The 24915-nt window shown below is 45.2% G+C and overlaps 1 protein-coding gene and 1 long non-coding RNA gene across 6 annotated transcripts in view; one reads left to right on the top strand and one right to left on the bottom strand.

Annotated features, from left to right (window-relative positions):
* The window catches only part of LOC148108338 (uncharacterized), a 51760-nt gene extending 38229 nt beyond the window's left edge, over window positions 1-13531 (top strand). For all 5 annotated transcript variants that reach the window (XR_015720821.1, XR_015720823.1, XR_015720824.1 and 2 more), the window contains 2 exons: window positions 1480-1689; window positions 2049-13531. This is a non-coding gene — a long non-coding RNA (uncharacterized LOC148108338). The remainder of the gene's footprint in view (window positions 1-1479; window positions 1690-2048) is intronic.
* Window positions 385-23416, bottom strand: NLRP8 (NLR family pyrin domain containing 8). The gene is made up of 10 exons (XM_087853334.1): window positions 22775-23416; window positions 21293-21367; window positions 17924-19523; window positions 14421-14591; window positions 10476-10643; window positions 8483-8626; window positions 6741-6911; window positions 4960-5130; window positions 1960-2127; window positions 385-823 (listed from the first exon to the last, which is right to left on the bottom strand). Exons 1-10 carry the CDS (start codon window positions 23214-23216, stop codon window positions 694-696), a joined length of 3240 nt encoding a protein of 1079 aa, XP_087709460.1. The 5' UTR covers window positions 23217-23416; the 3' UTR covers window positions 385-693.
* Between the last annotated feature and the right edge of the window lie 1499 nt (window positions 23417-24915).

The following is a 24915-nucleotide window of genomic DNA, read 5'->3' as shown; positions in this document are numbered from 1 at the left end:
CACGTCAGGCTCTGCGCTCAGAATCTGCTTCAGATTCTTCCCCTCCTGCTCTCTTTCTCTCTCTCTCAAATAAATAAAATCTTAAAGAACAAAAACAAAACACGAGGTGATTTCCCTTTTCCATCCCCTGCTATACTGTCTTCCTTGGAAATGTCCCCCTGGATACTTTTTCAGACAAGGAACAATTTTCATCCTTTTTTTTTTTTTAATGACTTCATTTTTAGTAATCTCTACACCCAACATGGGGCTTGAACCCACAACCCCGAGGTCAAGAGTTGAATATTCCACCAACAGAGCTAGCCCAACACCCCCAAGATGTCTTCCTTCTGGACAGTTTTATATACTAGTTTACTGGTAAATAAATAACACTTGAAAAGTTTTCAAATTGCATGCATGTACACATTTTTAATTAAATTCTTCCAACATCCTCAAAGGCCAGTCAGATATTTCTCAGAGACAATGCTTGCATGACAGATTCAGAGACATCTGGAAGCCAGGGTTGGAGGTGGGCTGGCACCCCCAACTCCGTGAGTAATCTGCATCTAACACATGGCCCTCGACATCTCCAAGGGAGATGCTCAGAGGTCATGCCCCACACCATTTTCCAGAACCAACTGGACCATTCCAGACTCAGAACAGCCCACAGAATAGGCCAACATTTCCCAAGGAAGAAAATATCCAGGGGGCACCAGATCACTCTGTCCATCTTGCCTCATCCCAGCAGTCAGCACTCCAGTCCTGTACGATCCTCAGGCTTTTGTTCTTCACGACTGGGCCCTCCAGCCTCGTCACCATGTTGGGGGCATAATTCTGTTTCGTCTCCCTGTGGAGGGTAAGAATCAGGCTTTGTTCTCTCACATTTGGTTTTCTTTTGCCGTCCTAGAGAAGTACGCAGAACCCCGAGGACAGAAATTCACCACCCCGGAGACCACTCTGGTCCCACGCAGCAGACCGAGCCCAACGGTGCTGCTCTTGGGAGTCAGGGATGGAGGCCAGGGGCCTCGGTTCCACCACTGACTGAGTGCGGTCAGCAGCCTCGACCAGCTCAGGGATCCTGCCCCCTGTGACTCACACTCTGGGGGGGGGTCTCCTCCCTCACTGGGCTGTGGTTGGTCTGCGTGACCACCAGAGTAAGGCGGAAGTGGAGGGCGCCACTTTCAACAGGAAGTAATCAAAGGCCGGGGTCTCTTTTGGGTGCTCTCTCTCTCTCTCTCTCTCTCGTGGAGGAAGCCAGCTACGCTGTCAGGAGCAGCCCTACAGGGAGCCTCGAGGACTCCTGCCAACAGCCACATGGGTCAGCCTGGAAACTGATCTAGTCTCCGTCCAACTCCAGTCGGGGGCTTACCTGAGGCCTCAGGGAGGACCAGGCACTAGAACCACCCAGTCCAACTGCTTCCATATTTCTGACCCTCAGAAATTTTATAAGGAAGTTCATGTGCGTCGCCTTACGTGACTAAACTTGGAGGTAATCTGTTACAGGGCAACAGATAAGGAACACTCCAGGTATCGTCACAACCTCTACCCAGAATCCACTGCTCTGACGGAGAACGTCGTGGTTTCAGGCCCCGTGCTTCGTAGACACGCTCCGTTTCCAGCCTCACCTCTCCATGGAGGAAGCCGCCATCCCGTTTCACAGACGGGGAAACAGACTCAGAAAGATAAAGGAGCTTGTTCACAGTCACATGGCCGGTAAGTGGGAATGATCAGTTAAGAACAGGGTGGAAGGTGAAGGACAGAAAGCATTTAAAATCAGACGGGAGAATCCAGGTCAATTCTCCCGTCACGCACAAGCAGGCGCTCGGGCCTGATCAGCCACATCGAGGCGAGAATAAACCCCCAGGAAATGAGAGAGGGACACTGGCGACATCTGCGCTAGCTCTTTGGGTCCAGAGTTTGCCTCTTGACGAGAAGCTTTGCTTGGGCGGCTGTTTCTGCCCAGGGAAGCCAGCGGAGACTTACAGAACGACCTTCTCCCCCTTGCGCTGCTGGAAGGCCTCCCGCAGGAGCACGGTGCCCCTGAGCCCAATGTCGTTCTTGCTCACGTCCAGGTACCGCAGGCTCTGGTTGTGGAGAAGCATGGACGCCATAGCCGGGCAGCAGTCAGACGTGAGTAGGCACTGCTCCAGCCTGTGGGGGGGAAGCAGACGGGGAGCAGACAAGTTGCCATGCCCCACATCGGAGAGCGCAGCCAACGCTAACCCTAGAAATCGCACCCCCTGGAATGTGACGTTTCAGCCCAGACACGCTGGGAGACCTGCTGTATCTGCATCAGTTTCTTCCTGTGGCTTTGGGTGACTGTCCAGGGTAGGCTGTGAGTCCTAACTCCCAGGAGTTAGGAGCCACATAACCTCTTTCAGAAACTGTCACTGTGCATTGGCTTTGCTCTGCACATTAGCAGAAAATATTTATTTAGTGCCACCTGTATACCAGGCACAGCCCTGGGTGTTGTTGACACACAGTGAGGGAAACAGCACCCGTGGCTTCCTGGAACTCATCACGGATTGGGGGTGGGGGAGGAGACAGGTCACCAAGTAAATACATTCGAGGAGCATGGTTGGTTTCACCATTCTGGTGTGCCAGCGGTTCGGGTCCTTCTGCGCTCACCGCAGTGTTCACGGCAAACGGGAGAGGGTGGTCCAGAAAGGAGCTGCGTCACAGAAGCACCACGTGTCGTCAACCCAGAGCGGGCGTTAGAGAGGAAATGGTGTGTAGGTGAGCGAAAGGTACAGAGAGGGGTGGTTTTGGGTCCCATTTTGGAACAGATTGCAGTCTCCCTCGGAGCAAGGCTATTATTATAAGCAATGCAGAGCGGACAGGACAGAGGGCCCTGGGGGTCCCTGTGTCTCCTGCGTGGGCAGCCTTTGCTTTCTTTCCGGTGGCTTGCCTCCCCCGCCCTGTGCACCTCCCTAGCTGATCAATGACAAGATGGAAACTGCAGCCCAAGCCCAAATGCAAGGGCATGCGTTCAGCCTTGCATGCGTTTTTAAGGTCCCGACCCTGTTTCCTTCAGGGAGACACCTGGTGCCCCCTCGGTGCGCCTGCCTGAACTTTCCTTAACCTGGATCAGAGTCACATAAATCATTTCAACAGTAGGAGGAGAGTCATTCTAAAACAATTCTTACTATAAGTAAGACCCGCAGCTATGTGAGGACTTTTTTTTTTTTTAATGAAGAGAATACGCAACAGAAGTCTGGGTTCTTCTCGGGAAAAATAAAGATATCGATGGCTTTTCTACAAGACTAGAATTCCACAGAATGAAATCTAGGGGGTTTTTAGGTCAGGAAGTTTGGCATGGGGGTGGGCCGCGAATTTTATACTCAGCCAAATTACTGCTCATCAGTGAAAGTAGATCTAAAAAAGTCCCACACAAGCCAAGGCTTAGAGGACACTACATAAATGCTCGTCTGGAAATTTACTTCATTCTTGAAAATAGATTTCACTCAGTCAAAGAGATAAATCAATGTTTAAAAGCCCAAGATTAAATTTCTGGAGAGAAAGGATCGTGAGCTGGGGCCCCTGGCTGGCTTAGCCAGCAGAGCGTGGAGTCTTGACCTCAGGGTTGTGAGTTTCAGCCCCAAGTTGAGCGTAGAGGTTACTTAAAAATGAAAAATAAAAAAATAAAAACAGAGAACAAAAATAAATAAATAAAAGGGTAAAATCGTGACTCTTGTACAAAAATAAAGTTGACACACGCTGAAAGTTGAAAAAAAATCTTAAAATTTTTTTTGAGAAAGAGAGTGAGAGAGCGCGTGAGGAGGGGCGGAAGGAGAAGGAGAAAGAATCCCAAGCAGTCACCACACCGAGAGCGGAGCCCGACATGGGGCTCTATCTCACGACCCTGAGGTCATGACCTAAGCCCAAATCAAGAGTAGGGTGCTTAACCAACTGAGCCACCCACGCACCCCCCCCCCCAAAGAATCATGAGTTGTAGTGAACACTGAATTTCCTTAGACTAGCTGATTATCAACAAAAATGAAATCCATTATCAGGACTAATCCTAGGAAATTAGAGATATAACATAAAACAATGATTTTAATGATCTAGTCTTCAAATGCAGATTATGTGAATAGAGAACAGAAAATATGGGCAGAAAAGAGGCAAAACAGTTTCAACCACTGATCACTAGAGAAGAGATGTTTCCAAATCTTTCCCAAATAATTGATGTAACCATGATAAGATTTAAATATAGGAGGACTTTTGTCAAATCACTGGCTAGTATGCATGTTAGCATAGAGACCATTTAGGAGAAGAAGACAAAATATCATGTATAAAAAAGAATCCCTAAGTACAAACATCGACTTCAGAAGACCGGCTACATCAGGTATCCGTCCACAGCCAACAAAGAAACTCTTCTTTTACTGAATGGAAGACTATTTCCTAGAACCATGGTCCTCCACGTGCAGGAGTCCTCCTCCCATGCATGGGAGCCACCCAGGGGTGAAGGTTGAGGGGTCTGCAGGCTCACCCCTAGAGCACCACACGACCCAGCAGCCCCACCTCTGCGTCCCCATCCAAGGAACTGGAACCAGGATCTCCAAGAGACACCTGCACCCTCTTTCCCTGCAGCATTTCCCACGGTAGCTACCACACAGAAACAGCCTCCATGCCCACCGACAGAGGAATGGATAAAGGAAATGTGGTATTTACACACAATGGAATATTATCCAGCCGTTAAGAGAGAAGGAAAGCCTGCTATTTGTGACCTCATGCATGCAACTTGAGGGCACTGTGCTGAATGAAATAGGCCAGACAGAGAAAGGCAACCACTGCCATGACTTGCATTTCTAACCACTCCCCAGATGAAGTTCCCAGTCTGACGAATCCCTTTCCGAACCCTGCACTGAAGCTGCCCAGTCCTAAATGGAGGGAAAAAATCCAGAAATGCAAAGACCCTTTCCCGTATTCTGCTCAGAGAATTTTACAGACCACTGTCACAACAGAGGAGACGGGGTAACTTACTCCAGAATCTGGAGGCCAGACTTGGGTTTCGTGAGGGCCTCAAAGAGCAGGATGGCTCCATCGTCCTTCAGGCTATTAAAACCAAGGTCCAGGCTTCTCAAAGTTTTGTTTTTATCCAGAACAGAGGCCATGTCTTGACAGCAGTCAGCGGTCAGGGCACAGTTTCTCAGCCTGTGAAGAAACACGTGTCAAGGAAACCAACCAAAACACATTTAGATTTTACTCCTTTCCTGCCTTTTTTTTTTTTTTTGGCATAACAGCATTATCAGAATATTACTAACATCACCAATATCATTCACCCATTAAGATTGTACAAATCAACACCTTTTAGTACATTTATAGAGGTGCACATTTGCCACAATTTTAGGACATTTTCATCACCCCAAAAACGAGAACCCTGTACCCTTTTAATTCCTAATTTCTTCCCCCAGCCCACTCCCAACTCGAACAAACAATATCTGGATATTAATCCAAAGGAATTGAAATCCAAATCGCAAAGAGATCTAAAAAAAAAAAAATGGTTTCTTTCATTTACCATAATTTTCTTTTTTTAAAAAAGATTTTATTTATTTGTTAAAGAAAGAGAGAGAGAGAGAACAAGAAGGGGGAGGGGCAGGCAGAGGGAGAAGCAGGCGCCCCGCTGAGCAAGGAGCCTGATGCGGGACTCGATCCCAGGATCGGGAAGCTGAAAGAGTAATGGGTTCAGGGGATACTTTGTGCCACTTTTCCATTTCTGGTTTTATGACCTAGCAAACTTCTTTATGGTTTAAGACCGTCTGAGTTTATTTTCTGTTAGTAATGGAAGCACCCTACGTCGGTGTTCTGAGTCCCATTTCAACACGTATGGGGGGGTCCCCCACACTGAGAAACAGTCCTCGGACACTAATAGTGCCGGAGAAATTGACTCACTGCTGGCAGTATCGGCAGATCATCGGATTGCGCAGGTTCAGGGCTCCGTCCTACAAGACTGCTTCCCCCGCCTCACTCCCCTCAGACACCAGCCGCAAGCCCAGGCTCTGATTCTGTAACCACGAGGTTCCAGGGCCTTCTCCAAGCCAGGATGCCAATCACCAGTCAGGCTCCCATGACCCTCTCCTTGCATTCGGTTGGTTTGCTGAAGCAGCTCCCAGAACTCAGGAAACCCGTTTACTCATTAGATTACCATTTTACTCTAAAAGGGTAGAACTCAGGAACAGCAGATGGGAGAGATGCGCAGGGGAGGCATGAGGAGAGGACACAGGGCTGCCGTGTCCTCTCCAGCTGAGCTGCTGTCCCCGCATCTCCGCGTGTTCACCCACCTGGAAGCTCTCAAATCCCGTCCTTTGGGGCTTATGTGGTGGCTTCATTACACAGGCACGATTAATTAAATCATTGGCTACGGGTGACGGGTTCCACCTCCAGCCCGTCTCTCCTCCCCAGAGGTCAGGGGGAAGGATTTGAAGTTCTAACCCTCTAATCACAAGGCTGGTTCTTGGGGCAACAACCCCCCCATCCTTGGGTGCTTTCCAAAAGCCACCTCATTAACATAATAAAAGATACCTTTATAGCTCTCACCACTGAGGTATTTCCAAGGGTTTGGGGAGCTCTGTGCCAGAAACAGGGACATCGAAGACCAAATATACATTTCTTAGGTTATAAATCACAGTGTCACACACCCTGATGCCTGAGGGAAATCACTTAAAGAATTCGTGATTGAGACCACGTGTACACACACGACAGGTTTCTTCAGTCACTCTGTTCTACTCCAGGGATCCCTAAGAAGAGGATATTTTGGGACTCACACCAGCCTCTGTAAAGGACACGTAGAATGCCGTAAGGCGCTGCAAAGCTCTTTTGCTCCTTCGTCCTCCAAGGCATTTTCTGCCAAGCTCAGATGGGTCAGCGTCTCATTACTCTTGAGGGAAGAGGTAAGACTTTTACACATAAGCGATGTGAGATCACAATTCTCCAATCTGGGGGACAGAAACACAGACGGAATGTACTTTAATTCATGTGTATGACCAGATTTTCTTTGTCTGGTACGGAGAGATGAACATTGCCATCTGGGCTTTCCTTTTCAGTGTGAAAGCCTCAGCACACCTCTGTTACCACCTCTTAGGGCTTCCAAGTCCTCAAGAAGAGGGTAGCAGCCTTCCTGGGAGGCTAGGGGGGTGAAGGAGATGTGGGTCCGGAAAACAGTTATAGGGGGATTAGAAGGACGGGAAAGAGACCACCAACGGCTAAGGAATACATGACGGATACCGGGGTAGCCTGGGAGAGACAGCCTTTCATAAGATTAAAAAATAAATGCTTACTCAAATATATATATATATATATATATATATTTTATATATATTTATATATAAATAAATAAATATACATATAATATACTTTAAAAAGATACATATATATATATGCTTTAAAAAGATACATTAAAGACAGAGGCAGGCATTCATAGTAGAGAAACCAAGATGAATGGTAAGGTCATGGAAACATTTTCATAGTAATGAAGGAAATGTTGGTTAAAACAACGAGACACCATCCCCTGCTCGGCAGACTGGCAAAGACAGTGGGGAGAATACAGGCGGTAACGACAGCCAGATGGGGACTCGGAGTTATGGGAAGCAGCGTCCACCTGCTGGCAGGATTACAAACTGGTGCAGAGATGCTGGACACGAGCTGGTAAAACAGAATCTGGATGTTCTCCGTGACCCGGAGACCCCACTGCCGGAGTGCTCCTCACAGCGTGTGCGTGTGTGTACCGTGTGTGTGTACCCTGTGCGTGTGTGCATGTGAACAGCCCAAGCCTCAGCGGCAGGAGGACGGACACCTACGTTGTGGCATAGTCACACAATTGTTATCATTCAGCACAAAAGAGGGATGGGCTTCTGAAACAACCAAGCGCAAAAGTGTAGGTTGGTCAGAAAAAGAACACACACTATCTGAGGCCACTTACGTGAAATTCAAAGCACGCGAAACTGTGTGGTGCTCTGTTTAAGAACACACGTGTGAGGGGCGCCTGGGGGGCTCAGTATGCTGGGCGTCTGACTTCGGCTAAGGTCATGATCTCAGGGTCCTGGGATCGAGCCCCACATCGGGCTCCCTGCCCAGCAGGGAGTCACTTTCTCCCTCTCCTTCTGTGTTCTCCCTCTCACAAATAAGTAAATAGAATCGTAAAAAAAAAAAAAAAAGAATACACGTGTGAGGGGCCTGATGAGCGCAGTTCAAGACCGCTATCGTGATGGGTGGGGCAGGGATCCATGTAACCCTGAGGTAGGAAGGAAAACAATACTGGCGAGGTTCTAGGTCATAAGCTGGATGACAGATACACCGGCTCAAGTATTCCAGGGTATTAGGTGTAAATGTGTACTTTTATGGAGACATTTTCTCTCTCCTGCCTCGACTCTTCATGGACCCGTCTATGTAATTACGCCAGCCACGAGACTTAAGTTGGCACACATTCCTCCACTACTGCTCTTCTCCCAGAAGCACTCAATTCACCAAACCAACGAACAATAGTCATGACGACAACACAAAAACTTACGACAGCCTCTCCAGTTGGGCCACTGACAGGTAATATGCCCCAAATGTCTCCAGGTAGCTACTTCCTAGCTTTAGTGTCTTCAAGTGTTCGTTACTTCCAAGATCCCTGGCAAGATCAAGCCAACTTTTAGGGGTAACCGAGAGTCTTCCAACCTATGGACGCCACATAGTAATGATGAGCCTGAGCTCCTGGGGAAAATGGTACCGTGTAGCCACATAGATCCCGTCTACCGTCCCACATCCTTGTTCTTCACACAAGAGTGACTCCAGGGAGGATTTCCATCTTCTCCAGCTGGTAAGCTTGATCAAATTCAGCATCTCAGTCACGAAGTATCAAATAATAGACACTTGGGGCCATAACCAACTGGCATCGGCTTACCACTGGGCTCTATCTATGAACCAGGGACTCAATTCAGCCCTTGAAATAAATACAACTTCTTTTTACATTTATCTGTCAAACAATCTTCAAGACAAAGAACTGAGATTGGAGTCACATGAGATCCCAGCTGCCATCTTGTCAAGCTAGGTTTCCATCTGAGGTCAACGTTTACCCACTACTGCGCTGAACCACCTCCAGGTCTGGTCACCTGAGCCTTCCAGGCTCCATGCAGCTCTGACCCGTGTGAAGAACCAGAGCTGGCAGGTGGGAAACAAGTTTGCACAAGCTTCGTTGGCACGACGTAACACACAGAAAGGCTGGTGGGGATGCGAAGTGCTTGGGTGCTGGTAAGTGTTAAACTGATGCTGGAGAAAAAAGCCCTGATGTGTGGTGTTTGCCAGTGTCTAGCGTGACCGTTCCCACGGTGGCTGATCTACTGACATGGAGTCATTGAATGTGCAGCAGGAACAACCCACCGCACAAATGCAACAACCTCAGGAACACACGCTGGGAGTTGGCAAACTATGGCTGTGGGCCAGGTCTCCTGGCGACCTGGTTTTGTACAGCCTGTGGACTAAGAGCTTAAAAATTTTTTTTAAATGGTTAAAAAAAATCAAAAGAATATTTTGTGACACATGAAAATTAAATGAAATTCAAATCCCAGTGCCCATAATAAATATCAGCAAATTATACAGTGGATAGAGTTACTAACAAATTGTATAATTCTTAATAAATTATTAATAATAGGGGTTAATAAGTGGTATTATTAGCAGATAATAATAATAATACAGTTTCATTAAAACACAGCCACATCTGTTCATTTACCTATCGGCCATGGAAACTTTAGCCCTATAACGGCAGCGTTGAAAAGCCAGGGCAGAGACTGTATGGCCCACAGAGCTGGAAATACTTACCTGGCCCTTCATAGAAAGAGTTTGCTGCACCCTGGCATTGTGAATAGTATAGTAAAGAAATTAGGAGGTGATGAGTTTTGATGATCTATTAAATTTTGTTTTCTCATATGATATAATTTTAAGTCTGTATGATTTAACTTTTCAATAATGCTGTTTGACAATCAGCTCACAAAACTCCTGCATTCTTAGCAATCACCTCCAGCGAGCCAGGACGAGATGGTGAAGGTCACTGCCGGGGCTCTAGTCTCCCGACCACAGACACACCTAGGACATGGTCAAGTGGTAGAGCACGAGAGGGTGAGTGAATTGTGGTCGGCAAGGCAGGGGTGTGGGAGAAATGGGAGAGGATGGTCTTCTGGTTGTAAGATGCGGGGGTTCTGGGGATCTAATGCACAGGTCGGTGGCTGTGGTGGACAGGACCTTGGTATATACCTGACACTTGCCAGGAGAGTGGATCTTAAATGCCCCTCCCCACAAATGGTAACCGCGTGAGGTGTAGGGGTGTTAATGAACTTGATGGTGGTGATTATTTCTCAATGTATGTATATCAAATCGTCACACTGTACACCTTAAAAAAAAGCCGAGTAAAACTAACAGCAACAAGATCAGAAGAAAGGTGACAGGAACACTGCACACATAATCCCACCTCTGAAAGAACAGTCTGGGCGCCAGGGTATCTCTGGATCCCGGGCTTGTCTTACCTTAGACACTGCAGAGAGCACTGGGGGCATTTCAAGGCTGTGCACAGAAACTCCATGGCCTCACATCTCACTTCTGTGCCTTGTATTTCCAAGTATCTCAGATACCGGTTTTCAGTCAAAACTTGGATTAAGTCTTCGTTCAACATGGAAGGATGCAGGCATCTGAAGCTGGGGAGGTAAGCAGTGCCTCGTTACGATAAGATCTCATCAGCTCATCGGTCCTTTTCTCAAAAGCAGCTTTATTTAGGTATAAACAGTACGTCGATAAATGCATCTATTATATTTTAATGATTACAAGTTGATGTGTTTGGATATAGGCATACACCCGTGAAACCATTACCACAGTCGAGGGGGCTGATTTGTCCTCCAGCTTTAGAGATGTGATCGACACAAAATAATGCGTAAGTTCAAGGTGTAGGACATGTTGACTTGATGCATTAACATATCGCAAAACGATCCCTGCCTTGGCATTGGGTAACACCCTCATCCTCCACAAAATTGTCATTTCTTTTGTGATGGGAACGCTCAAGACAGACTCTCAGCAACTCTGGAGGGCACCATACAGTACTGTCGACTACAGTCACAACGCCGAATACCAGATCCCCGGAACTTACTCATCTTCTACCTGGAACTTTGTACCTTTTGACCAGCATCTGCCCATTTGCTAATCAGTTCTAGATTCCATTCACCTATGAATACGTGAGGGCCTTTCTGTGAGGTCCCAACTGGGTCCTCAGCTCACCGTGGCCTCTGGTTGGGTGACCTTCTGTAGGTCACTTACCTTCCAAACTTCGGTTTCGGGTCCACAAGAGAGAGTGCATGATGCCTTTGCCTTAAGATGGGCGTGGGAATCAATACACACGACCCCTGTAATTGGCTCTGCACAGTGCTCGATGTACGGTAGCCACTCAGTATGTGGGAGCTAATAATAGTCGTCATAGTAACAGGAGAGGCAATTGGTCAGACACTGGCTAGGGGCTACATGATGTCCGGTGGGCTATTTCATGGAATTTTGATGGGTTATTGGGTTTCTGGATCCTAAAAACCAGAGAGCGAGCATGGAATATTTTTGCATCTTCTTGTGTCTTTCTCAATGTCTTTCAAGAGTGATTTATAGTTTCTAGAATATAGATCCTTTACGTCTCTGATTAAGTTAATTCCAAGGTAACGTATGGTTTTTGGTGCTATTGTAAATGGGATGGATTCCCTAATTTCTCTTTCTTCAGTCTCATTATTCGTGTATAGAAATGCAACTGATTTCTGAGCATTGATTTTGTATCCCGCCACATTACTGAATTGCTCTATAACTTCTAATAGTTTGGGAGTAGATTCTTTTGGGTTTTCCAATATTCCATGCTCATGAATTGGAAGAATTAACATAGTTAAAATGTTCATGCTACCCAGAGCAATCTACACTTTCAATGCTATCCCGATCAAAATACCAAGGACATTTTTCAAAGAACTGGAACAGATAGACCTTAAATTTGTATGGAATCAGAAAAGGCCCCGAATTGCCAAGGAACTGTTGAAAAGGAAAAACAAAGCTGGGGGCATCACAATGTCGGATTTCGAGCTGTACTACAAAGCTGTGATCACAAAGACAGCATGGTACTGGCACAAAAACAGACACATAGACCAATGGAACAGAATAGAGAACCCAGAAATGGACCCTCACCTCTTTGGGCATCCTTTATCTTTGATAAAGCAGGAAAAAACATCCGGTGGAAAAAAGACAGTCTCTTCAATAACAGGTGTTGGGAAAATTGGACAACTACATGCAAAAGAATGAAACCTGACCACTCTCTCACACCATACACAAAGATAAACTCCAAATGGATGAAAGACCTCGATGTGAGACAGGAATCCATCAAAATCCTAGAGGAGAGCATAGGCAGCAACTTCTATGACATAGGCCACAGCAACCTTTTTCATGACACATCTCCAAAGGCAAGAGAAACAAAAGATAAAATGAACTTGTGGGACTTCATCAAGATAAAAAGCTTCTGCACAGCCAAGGAAACAGTCAACAAAACTAAGAGGCAGCCCACGGAATGGGAGAAGATATTTGCAAATGATACTACAGATAAAAGACTGGTATCCAAGATCTACAAAGAACTTCTCAAACTCAATACACGAGAAACAAATAAATCATAAAATGGGCAGGAGATATGAACAGACACTTTTCCAATGAAGACATACAAATGGCTAACAGACACATGAAAAAATGTTCAAAATCATTAGCCATCAGGGAAATTCAAATCAAAACCACATTAAGATACCACCTTACGCCAGTTAGAATGGCAAAAATGGACAAGGCAAGAAACAACAATTGCTGGAGAGGACGTGGAGAAAGGGGATCCCTCCTACATTGCTGGTGGGAATGCAAGTTGGTCCAGCCACTCTGGAAAACAGTGTGGAGGTCCCTTAAAAAGTTAAAAATTGAGCTACCCTATGACCCAGCCATTGCACTACTGGGTATTTACCCCAAAGATACAGACGTAGTGAAGAGAAGGGCCATATGCACCCCAATGTTCATAGCAGCATTGTCCACAATAGCGAAATCGTGGAAGGAACCGAGATGCCCTTCAACAGATGACTGGATTAAGAAGTTGTGGTCCATATATACAATGGAATATTCCTCAGCTATCAGAAAGAACGAGTTCTCAACATTTGCTGCAACATGGATGGCACTGGAGGAGATAATGCTAAGTGAAAAAAGTCAAGCAGAGAAAGACAATTATCATATGATTTCTCTCATCTACGGAACATAAGAACTAGGAAGATCGGTAGGGGAAGAAAGGGATAAAGAAAGGGGGGTAATCAGAAGGGGGAATGAAGCATGAGAGACTATGGACTCAGAAACAAACTGAGGGCTTCAGAGGGGAGGGTGGTGGGGGAATGGGATTGGCTGGTGATGGGTAGTATGGAGGGCACGTATTGCATGGCGCACTGGGTGTTATACGCAACTAATGAATCATCGAACTTTACATCAGAAACCAGGGATGTACTGTATGGTGACTAACATAATATAATAAAAAAAAACATAAAAAAAAAAACCCCAGGGAGCGAGAGCATGGTGTAGTGGTTAGGAGAACGGACTCTGGAGCCAAGATGTTCATGAGAGACTCTTGACTTCGGGAAACAAACTGAGGGCTGCTGGAGGGGAAGTGGGGGGAGATGGGGTGACTGGGCGGTGGGCATGAAGGAGAGCAGATGATGTGACGAGCAGTGGGTGTTTACACAACTAATGAATCATTGAACACTGCATCAAAAACTAATGATGTATTATATGTTGGTCAATTGAATTTAAATAAAAACATTTATAAAAATCTGTATTTTAAGTATGTATCAACTGTATCACCTTGTGCCCCAGTTTGTTCATCTGTGAAATGGGGAACCTCCATTTGTACGTTCTTTCTGGAAAAACGATCTCACTGATATGTGGAACCGAAAAAAGCAAACAAACCCAACACTCAGAAAAAGAGATCAGTTTCTGTTGGTGTCAGAGGCAGGGGGTGGAGGAATTGGGTGACGTGGCCGAAAGGTACAAGCTTTGGGTATAAGATGCAAAAATACTGGGAACGTGACGTACAGCCCGAGACAGAGGGTCACACAGCTGGGTGGCATACTGGAAAGTCGCCAAGAGAGTTGATCGATCTCATCACAAGGAAGAGAAACATTCAGCCGCTCTAGGAGGTGACGAGCATTAACTAAACTTACTGCAGCATCGTTTTGCAGTAAATGCGGGTGAGGTCATTACACCGCACACCTTAATACTCACACAGTGCTGTTTGTCAGTTCTGTCTCAGTAAGACTGCAAGGGGGGAAGGACACACACGGATGCTTTCTGCAAGTCTCTGTGAGCAGGGAGGGGGTAGAAAAACGGGATGGGAAACAGACTCTTTCCATGCAATTCCTTCCAACCAGGGGCTGTTTAATACGCACGTTAGTTTTCGCAGTTTACACCCAGGATGTCTCAGAGCCGCAGAAAGAACATTCACTGACTCGGTCTCCATAGAAGTGTTTGTCAGAGCCAGGACTTCCAGATTCTCATGTGTCCTAAACACGGAGCAGAAGTCTTGCCACCAGAGAAAACACTGGTCGCTGCTTTCTGGTCTATGTGCAAGGGAGAAAACAGAGCATGACTCGTCGTCAGAGATTGAACTTGAGAAAACCTACTTGTAAACCCAGGGCTGATGTTCCCCACCCTGGTTGTGATTACAGACCACCTTTACGACTCCAGTAAGACTCTCTCATAAAAAAAAAAAAATGCCAGGAATATCATTGCAAGATTTCTCATTTTATTCCAGGAAGACCTGTGACCTTAAATAAGGATGCCTAGATTTTCCCTTGACTTAGGAAGAAAGTGAGTTGTTGTGTTAATCACTTAGGATTTCTACGGGGACAGAGATTGAATTATATCTGTATCCTATATTCTTACTCTTTGCTTATAAAATTATTAAAAAGAAAAAAGTCTATGTAGGAGCAGAATAAGGGAAAAATTAATCTCTTCTAGCACGGTGAGTGCAGGAAAAGAAAATCCACAGCTAGACCAATATGGGACGTATTTTGACTCTGGAAGGACCTGCTAATTTTCCCTTTCAGTTTTCCCAGGGCAGTCTTTTCAGAGGCCGCCCAAGAGACACCGTGAGGATTGTCGTTTCATGCTGTTTGTATTAGACAGTTGGAAATAACTGAAAAGCAAATGAAGGGGGTACTGGTTTAATAGTCTCCAGACACCTAGAAGACTTTAGTACACCACCCCGAAGAAAGTGTACACTGACATTAAAATATTTCTAAGACCTATCAGATGAAAAAAGAAAATTTCAGAATACTTCTTACACTAGCATGCCATTTTTGTTTAAAATGAAATCCCATGAAATAAAACCATGTGCTTTTCACACCCATTTTAAATGCAAACACATAGAAATAATACTACCTCCATGAATGGGAGTGGGGGAAGAGGACACAGATGGTCAAATGGTACAAACCTCTAGTTATAAGATGAACAGATTCTGGGGACGTACAGTCCAACTGGGTGACTATTGATAACAATACCGTGTTGTATATTTGAAAGTCATTTGAGAGTAAAAGTTCTCACCACACACACACACACACACACACACACACACACACACGTACACACGTACACATACACACAAACTGTAACTAGGTGAGGTGATGGGTATATTAAGTAACCTTATCGTGATAATCCTTTTGCAATGTGTACATAGATAAAATCACTACATCGTATGCCTTAAATGTACGCAAGGTTATAGGTCAATTATAGCTTCAAAAAAGCTGGGATAAACATACCAACTCCCTTTAAGAACTTTCCCAAAAGTTATCAGCAGACTGACCAACACAAAGGAAATTTCTCACCTTTTAAGAGTTCTGCTAAGGTTAGATTTTAAGATTATTCAGACTTATATCAAGACATTACGGTTAGACTTTTGAGGTCTTTGTTGGGAAAAACAATATGCAGCACTGAGCTGTTTGGAGTTGCTCATGTCACTTCAAAGTAGACATGGCATCGTGTGTCCTGTGCAGTCATCCCACCCACGAGATACGGAGGTTGCTTGGAGAGCAATCTGGTGCTTTCGGTGATATAAAGATGTGATGTGGGCACCGTGTGATTGGGCAATTCCTTTTCTAAAAATATACGCTAGCAGAGGGGTCGGCACATTTCTTCTGCAAGTGGTCAGCTAGCAAATACATTCAGCTTTCATAGGCCAAACGGTTTGTGGAAACCTCTCGACTCTGCCGTAGTGGAGCACATGCATGGCTGAAATCGGATTAAAACTTATTTTCCAAAACACACAGCAAGCTGGGTTTGGCTCCCAGGCGATAACTTGCTTACCTCTGCCCTGGAGAAACTCACATGTGCCGGAGAAAGATGGGGCATCGTTTGATGGGACGACCCAGAGAGCAGAACCTAGATGTCTCCTAACTTCAGGAGAGGTCCATTTTATTTATCTAGCCATATATCAGACTAATATAGGATATTTAAAATAAACCGCCAACAACCCACCAGCATGCTTAAGATTTATGCTGGCTTTCATGGAAAAAGAACATGTGTCTGGAAGAGATTGTGACTCCTTCACACAGAGCAACTAAGGAATGAGGGAAGCACTCTAATTTTGCAGCAAAAAGGGCTGTGCTCCCTCCTGTGACTCCAATCCCAGGGGTCAGTCTAGATTTTTGGCTCTTCGTCATAGCCACCAGAGGTCCAATTTCAGCTTAAGTCTTAGCTTCAACCAGCTGTGTGACCTTGGACAAGTTACGATCTATCAGACTTCCATCGCTTCATGGTGTCCGATGGTGACGGTAAAAGGAATAATTCACATACAGTAAAAATACCTGGCACTGTGTCTGGTACAAGGCAAAGGCTAAATAAATATTAACCAGTATGAAAACTGTATGAAAAAATGAGTAGTCGCTTCTTAAGAAAAATAAATCTGCTATATTTGTTTAAGTATAGACCTTCTGAGGGAGTTTCAGTTGAGTGGTTGGAATAAGAGTCACGTTAGTAATTATAGCTTCTATTTATTGGTAGGAACTAGAGGCTGGGATAGGTTTTGTGTATAATGCATATTATCTCATTTAATCTTCATAAAAACCTTGTGGGGCATGTACTATTTTACTATATTTTAAAAATCATTTACTCATGAAAAAACAGAGACCCAGAAAAGCTAGGTAACCTTGTCCAAAGACCCACAGTTAGTTGGTCCCTGGACGAGCTGGAGAACTCAAGCTCTTGCCCAGGAATCCAGAACACCCACTTCAGATCACAGTGGGGAGTAGGGAAGAAACAGTGAATAGAAATAGTGTTTTCAAGGTGTTTGGTAGGAAAAGAAGGAGGGAGATGTGACAGTCCCCTGATGAAGACATGTAGTTTTCAGTTCTTTTTCCCCTAAAGATGGAAGCGATGTTTTTACACTGAAAGGCAATCTCCCGTGGAGCTGCCCAATATGGCAGCCACCAGCTATGCGTGACTATTCAAATTTAAATTAATTAAAGTTAAATAAAATTTAAAATGCAGTGCCTCAGTCACATTAGCCATATTTCAAGCGTTCGGGAGTCACACATAGCTAGTGGATTTCCAGCATCACAAAAAGTCCCCTTGGACAGCACTTCCCTAGAGACTAACAAGCTGGGGATACACAAAAGTGGGGGTGACAGGTGAAGCAAGGTGCCCACATATAAGGGAGGGGAGGACATGCAGAACAGAGATAAGGAAGGTAAACAAATCGTCTTGCTTTTCCAGGATTCTCCCAGTTTTAGCATGGAAATCTGCATCCTAGGAACACCTCCTGTCCTGGTTTTAATCCTGAAAGTCCCATGTGTGAGGGACCGCCTCAGGACAGCTGGTCACCCTGAATGCCTGGGGGATGGTAGGCAAGGGTCCTGGGAAGCACAGGCTGCAAAGGAGAGAGGAGAGCACTCACTCAGTGGAATGGAGGGGATCCGGGTTGAGTGCGCACACTTGGGTGATGGTCACGGTAATAGTCAGTTCTAGATCCCGCAAACGTTGACAGTGCTGAAGACAAAAAGCAGACACTTGCATGTCTTTCTTCTTGCTGATGATCAAAGCAGCTTTCTGACAATTACTTAGGATCTGACTCACAAATGCCTCCTCCCGGATTTCATGCAGACAGTAGAACAGCTGTGGGACGCCGTGGTGCAGGGTTGGTGGGCTGCATTCGTACGACAGGGCTGCCACTTTCAGCAACTTCTTCTTATTACCCAGGGACAGCTTGCACCCAAACGACCTCCCTGCGGCTGAAGCGCACTTTTCATTTAAGAGGCCAAATAAGAAAAGCCCCATCTGAGCAAGGTAGTTTTTCTTTCTTCCAGGATATGCTATCAGGCGTGTGATCTGAACACGGTCCAACACCCAGAAATTTCTGAGTCTTTGTGGGAAGCACAGAACGTACAACAAGGCAGCAAAAAACTCCTGGAAGCTTATGATGGCAAAGGCATAACGGTCTCTGTCACCTGCCACCCTTTGAAAAATATTCACATGGAGGAAATTAGCAACAGTGGTCTCATCCAGCTTGGCCTGCTCAAGGTCTTTCGTGTCAAACACCCATCGCATGTTCCACATCCCCTCTGCAGCCAAGTAACACAGACCTGCCAGTTGTTTCTGATGAGTGTTCCTGGGAAGGCTTCCAGGCTTGGTTGGAAATAAGCTAGACAGATACTGGACGAATACAGCTGTGGCATTTGGATACGCCTGTGCAAGGTCTGCCCCTGTCTCCATCTGCTGTCTCAGACAAGAACACACCATCCAGCAAACTGCAGGGACCTGACACATGGAGAAGAGAATTGTGTTTCCCATGGCAAAACTCAAGGCTTCATCAGCCTCCCTCTTGTTTCTGAAATATGTTCTGAAATACTTGGCTCTTTCCGCCATACTAAACCCTGTAAGTGTTATAAAAGAGGGACATTTTAGGAAGGGTTTAAGTTTCCTCCAAGACGTGAACCTCAGCGTGATCAGTAAGGTGGCTTCAGGAAGCATTCTTTTGCTCAGCAAACTGGTCAGGAGGACAGACCCAGGCAACTTCTGGCTCCAGTCGTCACTCAGGTCAGCTGGTCTATCTGTGAGGGTCAGTGTGACTTCCTCAAAGCCATCAAAGAGGAGCAGAAGTCGGTCTGGTTTGGACATAATCTTGGACATGATAGACTGTACTCTGGGCCACTTACAGGCAATCAGCTCCTCGAAGCTCTGCTCATCCACCTGGGCCACTTCCCGGCAATGGAAGTAGAAAGCGCACCAGAACTTGTGGGGGTAGAACTTGTTTTCTGCCCACTCCAACATCACCTTTTTGGCCAAGCTTGTTTTTCCAACCCCAGCAACTCCCTGTAGGACCACAGTCTTGGGCTGTCTACCTTGAGGTCTCTTCGGAAGAAAAAGACATGGTAAGAATCTCTCATGTCTCTCTATGTCTTGGTAGAAGAAGTCTACGTGGTTCCCAAACCAAGTGGTCATGATCCGTATCATGGAATACTCATCCATCATGTGCAGTCTGTACTCCTGTATTTTATCTAGATTAGCAAGGTGGGGGAAACACAGGGTACAGTGTCAGAGTTATTTATGAGAACCGATCAAACAAAAAGAAAACTAGCCTTGACATCTACATCGAGCCCCATGACGCACCTGCGCACATGGCGCTCTTTTCCTGACGGCACTGCACCAATGAAAAAGCTGCGAGTCATCGGAAAAGTCAATTTGAAGGGGCTTAAACAGAGAAGGGCTGCTTTTTACTTAAGAAGTATGGAGAGGGTTGTGTAAAGCCATTGAAATAGGGCCGGTGGTTCTGCAGCTTCAGGGCCAAGTAACACCACATTTCCATAAGCACGTTCTTTATACTTCTTGCCTCATGACTAGGAGATTGCTGTTGTAGTTATGCTATCGTTATGTCGCAAGTTATATTCGTATTTGAAGCAGAAATAGTGGGGAGGAGGGACAGGATCACAGCTCTTGTGTACTTCCATCGGTACAAACCGAAGCACTCAGGAGGCTTCTACTTACATCTCGTGGCCTAGTGCCATCAGATGGTTAACCCCAACTTTAAGGAAACCTGGAAAAAAAGTATTTCCCTTAGGGATGGCTCCATTTTATCCCTAAATAAATTGGATTCTGTCAGCACATGAGATGTGGGGTAGGGAGTTAACAGGATCTGTCATGGCCTTTATCTAAACCTGTGATTGTCTCTCCCCTCCCCTCAACAGGAAACTTAACAAACTAGACATGATGTCTGACTCCAACTTCATTCCCTCCACCTCCAGCTGATAGATAGGAGGAAGCTTACTACGAGCTCAAGATCTACCTGCTTACAAGCTTTATGAGAGGGTAAGCAAGTCACAGAATCTCTAAGCCTCCAGCCTGCCATCTCCGAGATGAAGTAGAGATTACAACTCTGGCTCAGACTGTGGTGTCAGAACCATCAGCCTTCCAGTGTTTGTTGAACAGGTGAAGTCTAACTGTGCTACGGCTGGAACTGGGGATCCCACATCCCACTTCCTGTGTGCTTTCATAATAGACTAGAGTGTTGCCCTTGGACCCTCAGCTCCTTTTGACCTCGTCTCTTCACACAACCTGACCGAGAAGTGCAAACTCCATTCACATGAACATGATTTCGGTTCTTTCTAGAATCCAACTTTTGATACTTCAGGATGGTGGAGTGGGGAAGAGGATGGATTAAGGTATTTGCTATATTTGTTTGCCTACCAACCATTCCCATTCTGGCAAAAGCACTCCAATGATTCTGTGGAGAACCACCCCTTGCCACCCTTGGTTTGTTGGGCTGTGGCTGGCGCTACCACCAAGCTCTCTCTGAAGTACGTGGTCCAGTCTTAACCAACCAGAACGCTTCATCATTTCATTCATTGTTGAGCTCGTGAACTCAGTTCATTCAGCTGAGTCAGTTCTAGGATGAGTGCTGGAGAAATGAGAAAATACTCCTCTTTCTGCTGATGGGGCGAAGGAGGTACAATGTATGTGTAAGGTAGCTGGTGGCCAAGATGGCCACTGTGGTAGGAGAGACCACTCAAGGCTGAGTCCCATAGAAGAAGAGGGAGCTGGGAGAAGGACAGAAGTGATGTCTCGTTGACATCACTCAATGCCTCCAGCTGGGCTGGTGGCTGGACTTCTGAGTTAGGTGAGTCCACAACGACTCTTTTTTCTTAAATTCTGATTCATAGAAGAGACACTGACATACTAATTTATAATCTAACTTGCCACAGGAACGAAGCTTCTCACCCCAACCCACAGCCCATTTTCCTCCTGGCTTTGTCACAATGCCAGCACATACCAGATTCTCCTTCCTCCAAATTCACTGGCATTTCTCTTGGGTTCAAGTCCTCTGGCTCCAGGTTGGGTAGAATGTCTGGAACAGACAGGAAAGGAGACTATTGCACTGGAATGATTGACAGGACAGGGAAAGCCACGTGGAAGCAAGATGCCCTTTCATGATAGGAGCAGCCACAGCATCTCAGAGTTTCATTCTCTCACCATCTTAGTCAAGGGAGAAGAAAATTGCCTAGACTCCATCATGATGTTAGAAGTGAGAAAATGGTGCTGCTTTAGAATGTACTAAAGACATATTCAATAACATAAATCGATAGCTCAGCCAAACACTGAGGGAGCAATATACACAAACACACATGCATATGTATATGTAAAATATATGCAGACTTTAACATCTATGTATGTGCACATATCTATGTATGTACACCTTTATATGTATGTATATGAAAATATTCATGCGTATATACACACACACACATATATAGTCATTGATTTTTCTTACTTATGCTATTTATGTTCTATAAAATTACTGTGAATATTCAATTAGCCAGTACTGCTCCCCTGTGAATACAGGGTTATTCCTGTAGCCCCCACTTATAACATTTTTGACTCTTCAATACATAACCATGGCCTACGTACATTTTTGTTTAAAGAAATCTTATTCAATATATATTGTTGATTCATGAACACTGAATTCACAGTCAACAGCACTATAACTTGTGCCTGAATGAAGCTTACCCAACACATATATTTTCTCTGTGCTTAGGACAGCCCTTCACCACTATGCTTGGGGGGCAGGTTAAATAGCAACATTGCCAACAAAATACACAGAAACATAAAAAAGTGGCACCAAATAGACTGGAAGGGACGCTTGTTTACAGGACGAGTGCACAGGTGAGAAGGCAGAGCAGTGCTTTATTCAACTGCAGCTGGGAACCTCTGTGTCCGATTTGTCTCCACCCTACATGTCTGTAAATGACTATGAAAGTGCCACAATTACTGATTTTGGAGTTACAAATACATTTTAGTCAGTAAGCAGATTCACAAACGTGGAAACCATAAATAATGAAGATAACATATATATAGATACCACATAAGGAGTATCTGGTTAAGTTTTTTGGAACTATGCTAACATGGTGGTCTTTGACTTTTGGGGTCAGAGTCATCATCATACTCCACTATTTGCCTTCTCGTTCAGGTGGCCAGAATGGGTAGCCAGTGAAGTATTTAGTTGTTTAACACTCAAACCCATCCCCATTTTGTTTTTTGTTTTGGTTTTTTAAAGATTTTATTTATTTGCTAGAGAGAGAGTGAGAGAGAGCACAAGCAGGGGGAGTGGCAGGCAGAGGGAGAAGAAGGCTCCCTGCTGAGCAAGGAGACTGATGTGGGACTTGATCTCATGACCTGAGCCGAAGGCAGCTGCTTAACTGACTGAGTCACCCAGGCATTCCCTCATTCCCATTTTGTGTACCAGATTATTACTCACCGTTTAGCTCCATCTGTACCCGAAGACACAGTTCTGTCTGGTTCATCTTGGCAAAGATGTCATGAGTCACATCCCAAGCCAGCCGTCCAGGAAAGAACTCCACCAAGAGATGAACCACCTCTCCCCATCTGGCTGTCTTCACCTGGTCCCAGGTGATCTGGACAGAGCCAGGCCTGGGATTCTCATCCACCAAAAGCTGCTTAAATGTTTGTAGCTCCTCCTTGCTTAAATAGACCATGTACAGCATGACCCCGTTTTCAAAAGGGGAGTTGGAGGAGGCGGAGGACATCAAGGATGAGACTAAATAACAAGGAGAAGAAGAAGAGCTGGAAGAGCAAGAGGAAGAACAGGAGGAAGACCGAGAGGAAGAGCTGGAGGAAGAACAAGAAGAGTGGGAGGAAGAGCAGGAAAAAGGGCCAGACTTCAGATTCACATCACTCATCTTCACTCAAGACCTAGAACCTTAGTACCAGGGATAAAGACAACCAACTGGAAGAGAGAACAGACCAGACCTGTGGAGACATGAAAATATAATAAAATGAAAACCCACCCGAGAGGACAGATTTATCTAATCCATATTTGGTAGAGCATCCCATGTACCAGATACTCTCTTTAGCTCCTTCCCCCCAAGGTTCTTTCTTTTGTGGAAAAACCTAGGGGCCTGTCCAGTATTCAGCCTTAGCGTTTGGACTCAAATCCACTTTGTAGTTTTTCTTCTCGATGCCATGTATTAGCAAGGTAACTGGCCAAATCACAGCACCTCTCTGTGTCTCTTTTCTGATCTTTGATTCTGGGACCAGAGCATACCTGTTGATGGGGGTGTGAGGATTCTCAAAGAGACAAATCTGCAGGTACATTTGGAGCTGTGCCTGGCACATCATAGCTAACAACTATTTGGGGCTTACATCTATGCCACAGTTATTTTAAAGACTCAGTGGGAATTTATAAAAAGTGCCTGGAATCAAAGGCATGTTATTCCTCTCCATCCACCATCTCATCCTTCTTTTGTCTTCCTTCGTGATTATCATGGGCAAGAAGTCAAATGTGGAGAAGAAAGAAAACAATGACATTACCAGCAGGAGAGGGGCTCACTTCTTGGTCAACCTGCTGCCACATACAATTGCTTCTCTGCGTTTTCATTGTCACCATCTTTTAAATCTTTTTTTTTAAGATTTTATTTATTTATTTATTTATTTATTTATTTATTTATTTATTTATTTATTTTACAGAGATAGAGACAGCCAGCGAGAGAGGGAACACAAGCAGGGGGAGTGGGAGAGGAAGAAGCAGGCTCATAGCGGAGGAGCCTGATGTGGGGCTCGATCCCATAACGCCGGGATCACGCCCTGAGCCGAAGGCAGAGGCTTAACTGCTGTGCCACCCAGGCGCCCCACCATCTTTTAAATCCTATCCCCAACATCTGAGAACTTGCTGTATACTTCCCTTAAGTCATGATGTATTGGGCACCAACTCGATGTTTTATCTCCTTTGACTCACGCAATGGTTTCGGACCTTTGAAGGCCCCTGTGGATGACCACCACTGCTTAAGTAAGCACTCAGCTTTCACCTACACTCTTGGATTCTGTCATTCCTGATAGGTGGGCAAAAAAAGCCTACATTAAGAAAAAAAGAAAGATCTCAAACAACCTAACTTTACACCTCAAGGAACTAGGAAGAGAAGAACAGACTGAGCTCCAAGTTAGCAGAAGGAAGGAATTAGTAAAGATCAGAGCAGAAATAAATGAAATAAAGACCAGAAAGACATTAGAAAAGATCAACGAAACTAAGAGTTTTTTTTTTAAGATAAATAAAATTTACAAACCTTTAGCTAGACTAACCATGAAAAAAACAGAGAGGGAGGACTCAAAAATCAGAAATAAATGAGAAGACATTACAACTGGTACCACAGAAATACAAAGGATCATGAGAGACCACTGTCAACAATCACACAACAACGAATTGGATAAAGAAAAAGAAATGGATAAATTTCTAGAAGCATACAAACTACCAAGACTGAATCATGAGGAAATGGTAAACATGAACAAATCATTAAAAGTAAGGAGATGGAATCAGCACCCAACAATCTCCCCCAAAAGCAAAGCCCAGGGCCAGGTGATTTCCCTGGTGAATCCTACCGAACA

The sequence above is a fragment of the Ursus americanus genome, chromosome 21 (assembly GCF_024610735.1).
Source record: "Ursus americanus isolate L20-20 chromosome 21, mUrsAme1.1.p, whole genome shotgun sequence".
Classification (NCBI taxonomy): Eukaryota; Metazoa; Chordata; class Mammalia; order Carnivora; family Ursidae; genus Ursus; species Ursus americanus.
The sequence above is the reverse complement of the archived record's forward strand: the minus strand, read 5'-3'. Positions and strand labels throughout refer to the sequence as shown.